Raw genomic sequence first — 5,752 nt, 5'->3', positions numbered from 1 at the left:
GGGAGGCTTTTGTAAGAAGTAGGCATTGTGTCAGTGTATTTTTTGACCTGCACAAGGCCTATGACACCACATGGCGGTACGGTATTGTTCGAGACTTGTATGCAATGGGACTTCGCGGTCGCATGCTGCGCTGTATTTTGAACTTCCTCGAAGGGAGAACCTTCAGAGTCCAGGTGGGAACAACACTGTCCCGACCATTTGTACAGGAGAATGGTGTCCCACAGGGGTCAGTTCTAAGTGTCACTCTCTTTATCGTGAAAATGAACTCAATAGCAAAAGTAATTCCTCCTTCAATTAAGTACTCGTTGTACGTTGATGACGTGCAGATTTCCTATTGCTCTTCAAATGTGTCTGCATGCGAGCGCCAGCTCCAGCTGGCAATCAACAGGTTAGTGAAGTGGTAAAATGAAAATGGCTTTCAGTTCTCTCCTGAAAAGACTGTTTGTGTCCACTTTTCGAGGCTTCGGGGAGTTTTCCCTGAGCCAGTTTTGAAGTTGCGCAGCCACCCAATTAATGTACAGCCTGAGCACAAATTTCTCGGGCTTATCTTTGACAAAAAACTGACATTTCTGCCACACATGAAACAACTCAAGAATAAGTGCATTAAATCCCTTAGCATTCTAAAGGTACTTTCACACCGGTCCTGGGGAGCAGATCGCGAAGTACTGAATCGCATCTACATCTCCACTGTCCTTTCTAGATTGGACTATGGATGCGCTGTTTATGGGTCGGCTCGACCAACTGCTTTGAAGATACTCGATCCGATACATCACCAGGGACTACGCTTAGTCCTTGGCGCATTCAGAACATCGCCAGTGGAGAGTTTGTATGTCGAGTCGAACCACTGGTCACTCGGAAGACGGAGGTTTTTTCTTAGCGCCACATATGCACTTAGGGTTCGGTGTTACCCCCAACATCCAGCGCTCGAATGTGTGCAGGACACTCAATACAAGAAACAATTTTTGAATAAACCGTCACAATCACTTCCTTTTTGTATGCGCATCTCTCAGGAAGTTAAACGATGCAACTTTGCTGAATACGATTACAAGGTAATGGAATTTAAGCAAAGGCTGCCTCCATGGCATCCACCTCCAAGTTTCAACAAGTCACTAACAAAATTCAAGAAATCTGATACCTCACAGGCTGTTTTGTTACACGAATTCCTTCATCTTCGAGAAAGCTTCAGCAAGCACACAGAGTTTTACACTGACGGTTCAAAAACCAGCTCAGGGGTTTCGTGCGCCATGGTTACGGGTTCACACACGAGCTCACACCGTCTCAGAACCAGCATGTCCATTTTTACCGCAGAAATGTATGCGATAATTTTAGCACTCAAGTACATATTGAACAATGAAATTACATCATCTGTAGTGTATACAGATTCTCTGAGCTCACTGCAAGCTATTTGCAACTTGCACCCAACTAAGGATTTGCTTGTTCACCATGCGAGGTGTTTAGCGAGTATGATCTCGGAGAGGTCTTACAACATGATGTTCTGCTGGGTACCCAGCCATGTCGGGATACCTGGTAATGAGAGAGCCGATAGTGTTGCCACAAGTGCACTAACTGAAGATATAACCCCTCTTGAGGCCCCGATGCAGGATATTAGACGGGCATTAAGAAACGTCATCAATGATCAGTGGCAGATATTTTGGGACACGCAGGATAAAAATAAGTTACATTCTGTCAAGCCTAATCTCGGGAGAAACTTATCTCCACTTCCAAACCGTCTGCATGAGGTGGTACATTGTCGGCTAAGGTTGGGTCATACATTCCTTACTCAGGGGTACTTGTTGCGGCGTGAGGACGCCCCGGAGTGTGACCACTGCGGGGGGGGGGGGGGGGGGGCGCTTTCTGTTGTGCACATCCTCGTTACATGTCCATCCTATGAAGATGTTCGTCGACGTCACTTCTATCGATTTTACAGATATTGTTTACCGTTTCACCCGGCCCTTTTGCTGGGTGATGAGGCTGAAGTACCTTTTACAGCTGTGTATGAATATTTCAAGGACATCCAGCTAATTGGTCTCTTGTGATCTCATACTGCTATTTTAGTAATTTTATCATATGTGGTAACTGTCTCCGGTAGTTCTTAAATAATCATCTCTGATTTTACGTTTGCCATCGTACATACCATTGCTTGGCGCTCTATAGCCTTGGTAGCTCATTTCTCTCACTGTGCTTTTTTGATTTCCGTCTGGTTTTAATATAATCATTATATTATATTTTTAATCTAATTACATGCTCAATATCTGTCTTGGCGCATTATGGCCTAAGCTGCCTTTGCGCCATTAAACTCTGAATCATCATCATATCTTCCCTTTTGAGTGTGTATGAACTGCTTGCCGTTGTCGGCCTCACGTATGTGGGCAACGTCACGACTCACGCCCTGGGGGAATGTGCGTTCATCTCGGCGTTCCGGCTCTTGGCGCGAAATACTTCGTCCCACGCACGAATGAGGTTGAGCCTTCTCTCTCGAGAGTGTCTACCTCCTCGATATTTTGTGTGATGTAGTAAAAGCGGATAGATTCAGAAATAAAGTTTCAGAAAGGCAGTAAATCCAATCTCTGTGTAAATGAGTACGGCGAAATACATCTTATTTAAGTGTTCACTCCGTAGTGTCTAGTTTCGGTATCGAGGTTGTTTCCCTACACTGCCGGTCAAAGCTTGCAGGACGATCGCAGTGGAGATAGACTGGCATGGGTCTAGGCCCTGTTCCAGTTTGACACCGAGGGCAGGCGAATGTTTGGGTTTTTTTGCTGAGTGGCAATTTGTCATGGAATGCCTGACGCACTTATCGATGCTTCACTATAATGTTCATGTGTTGCAGCATTTTAATGATGCGCGAGTGGCACAAGGCGTAAACCACGCGGCGATCCACGCAGATCATGATAAAAGTAGTAAAATATTCGAGTGCATGGGACGAATAGAGAAAGCACTTGCATATGACTGTATGGATGATGGAATGAATGAACAAAACCTTATTGGCTCAACAGTAACGATGAAACGGGCCACAGTCGCGAGCCAGATCCATCCAAAAGTAAGAAAAAAAAAGCATACATAAAAGAAAAGTTTGAGATTCAAAGGAGTGGTCCCATTGGACAAAGGCAAAGGTGTGCACTTAGAAGTTAGTGTGCGCATTGCACGTAATGCGCACATATTGTTACCGCGGGACTATTAGACGGTTTACCCAGTGGTGGACTAATGCCCTAGTTACACTAGCTTTCTCAACCGCGGTTGAGTCGACCACGGTTGAGTAACGTCAACCGCAGTTGACCCAACCACGGTCGAAACCAGTTACACAGAGCGAATTCACCTCAGTCGAGGCTAGCGCCCCAAACGGACAACATCAGAAGCTACGGAACAGTAAAAAAACTTTACGCTGAGCAAAAACAAAATTAACTCATGCATAGATGACTTAAACAACATGTAACGTTTATTTAAAACAGTTTAAGCACTATACGAGCAGGCAGTTATGTGTGACCTTATTTTTGACAACTTGTTGCAACTATGGCTTTCCGTTTTAACGGAATACGACTGGGCGTTAGCAACATTGTAATTCAATCTGTCTTGTTTTTGTCTTTGTATGCTCTCTCCCGCCGTATTTTTGCCAATTTGTCTTCTGTTTCGTTCGTTTGCATTCTGAGTTCCACCGTGCATTGTTTTCGTGTTGCTGTATATATCTTGTATCTATTGTGCTCCATCGCGCGTAGCGATGTCACTGAGCAAAGCTACGTCCGCGGAGATACGGGGGAGAGACAATAACTTTTTCCTCTGTTTCGCCCAGCTGCAGTGTGAACTGAGACGAAGGCAGTGTAAGCTCAACGCTGTCCATAACGAACTGGACCGCCAACGCCGGAAGAGAAAACGAGCGCAACAACAACTGCAAACCCTGACCACTGTTGCCTTGCGGTTGTGTACAAGACAGAGAGAGCTTCGCAACTACCGCCGTCCAGCATCGTGGTGGGAGACAACACTCCCAGGACTTCCCGACGACTATTTTAAAAGTGACTTTCGTGTAACTCGGGCCACGTTCAACTACCTGGTTGAAGTATGCCAAAGTATGGCTAAGGCCGACACCCACTTACGGAAAGCGATACCGCTCAGAAAAAGAGTAGCCGTTGCCCTGTATAGGCTGTCGTCATCTGCGGAGGACAGGACTGTTGCGAACTTGTTCGGGGTGAGCAGGTCTTTCGTCAACATTGTCTACAGGGAGTTCTGCGCACAAATTGTCAGTAAACTGGAAGCGCAGTTTGTCAAGCTTCCAACAGACGCTGAGTTGCCAGAGCACCTGCGTAGGTTCGAAGCCGTAACAGGTTTTCCGCAAGGCTTTGGAGCTCTAGATGGCTGCCATATTGAGGTGTGCCCGCCGAAGGACCAGGGCTCAGACTACTACAATTATAAGGGATGGTACAGTGTGATTTTGCTTGCCATTGCTGACCATACCTACAAGTTTTCATATGTGAATGTGGGGTCTCCTGGAAGGAACCACGATTCAGCAGTACTTCAGAGGTCCAGGCTGCCTGCTGTAATTAACAGTACCCTCTTCAACACATTCACAGTGAGCTTGCAAGGTGTGGAGTTGCAAGTGTGTGCAAGGTGTGGATGTGGGCCCTGTCATATTGTGTGACCAGGCTTTTCCGCTGCAGCAACACCTAATGAAGCCGTATCCGGACAGGGCTACAAACACACCACAAAAGCAAGAGTTCAACGCCCGACTCTCTGGTGCAAGGCGAGTAGTGGAAAACGCATTTGGAAGGCTGAAAGCGAGGTTCAGGATTCTACACAAAGGACTTGAGTGTGATATTGACAACTGTACCACCATCATCAGAGCCTGCTGCATCCTGCACAACATCTGTGAGGACCTCAATGATGGAGTTGAGCAACAGTGGATTGAAGAGTGCAGACATCTTCCAAGGGAGATGCCACAACATCACACATCTGCTGCTACGGAAAGCGGAGCACATGTTCGTGATGCCATTGCACAGCACCTGTACTGCATGAAGACCACAGCCTAAAGCATGCTGCAGAAGACCCTATCCTGAACGACGGACCATCACCTATCAAAAACGGCCCTTTTCAGGGCCACCCAAAATGCCTACGTCAAAGGCTGCATCTGCGTATAGAACAAACCCTTCAAATTTTTTCTTAGGAATATAGGCCTTTTGCACAAGTGAGCGGGGGTGGTCATAAGCGCCCACCTCAAGATAGCTACATTTAAGACATCTTAGTATCTAGAACACAAAGACACTCGTATGAATTAAGCAATAACTTGTTGCACATAATTTCCTATCCATGTCGAAACACTATGTACAGTGAACCCTAGTTAACATGCCCATCACAGGTGCGGATTTTGGTCGTAAAACAAATTGTCATACTACCGAGAAAAGCTTTGGTAGTAGAAAAAGCCATATGAGTACTACAGAGATCAACAACGTCAGGTGTCCTGTGAAACCTTGTTGCTACTTTAGTATCCGTCACAGTCATCCTGAGATATGTATTAAAGGGACACTAAACCGATATAAGAGCAATGATGTGTCAGTAAGAATATGTTCATTTAACTCTGAAACATATTTCCTTAAATTAGGGAGGTCGACACCAACATATATAGTTGAGCAGTAATTACAAACCGTGTTGCATACTATTTCGACAGCAAACAGGTCCTCCGCGGCTGACCTTGTGGGAGTCCAGGATTGGTTGACGACGCAAAACGTCATTCGGGGAGAACTCTGCCCCGTTTGCTGTAACCAAG

At 45.9% G+C, this 5,752-nt stretch overlaps 1 protein-coding gene across 1 annotated transcript; it reads left to right on the top strand.

Annotated features, from left to right (window-relative positions):
• Window positions 1–3,715: 3,715 nt before the first annotated feature.
• On the top strand, window positions 3,716–5,018 carry LOC135384287 (putative nuclease HARBI1). The gene is made up of 2 exons (XM_064613496.1): window positions 3,716–4,588; window positions 4,650–5,018. The coding sequence occupies exons 1-2, from the start codon at window positions 3,716–3,718 to the stop codon at window positions 5,016–5,018; spliced, it is 1,242 nt and encodes a 413-aa protein (XP_064469566.1).
• Window positions 5,019–5,752: the final 734 nt, after the last annotated feature.

This window comes from Ornithodoros turicata, chromosome 2 (genome assembly GCF_037126465.1).
Source record: "Ornithodoros turicata isolate Travis chromosome 2, ASM3712646v1, whole genome shotgun sequence".
Classification (NCBI taxonomy): domain Eukaryota; kingdom Metazoa; phylum Arthropoda; class Arachnida; order Ixodida; family Argasidae; genus Ornithodoros; species Ornithodoros turicata.
This window is presented reverse-complemented; position numbering and strand designations above follow the sequence as displayed.

What these genes read in the sequence shown, in the direction of transcription:
- LOC135384287 (XM_064613496.1), top strand. Translation starts at nt 3,716, where the DNA reads ATGTCACTGAGCAAAGCTACGTCCGCGGAGATACGGGGGAGAGACAAT. An exon ending in TGCAAGGTGTGGAGTTGCAA is followed by an intron (nt 4,589 to 4,649) that starts GTGTGTGCAAGG and finishes TTTCCGCTGCAG; the next exon opens with CAACACCTAATGAAGCCGTA.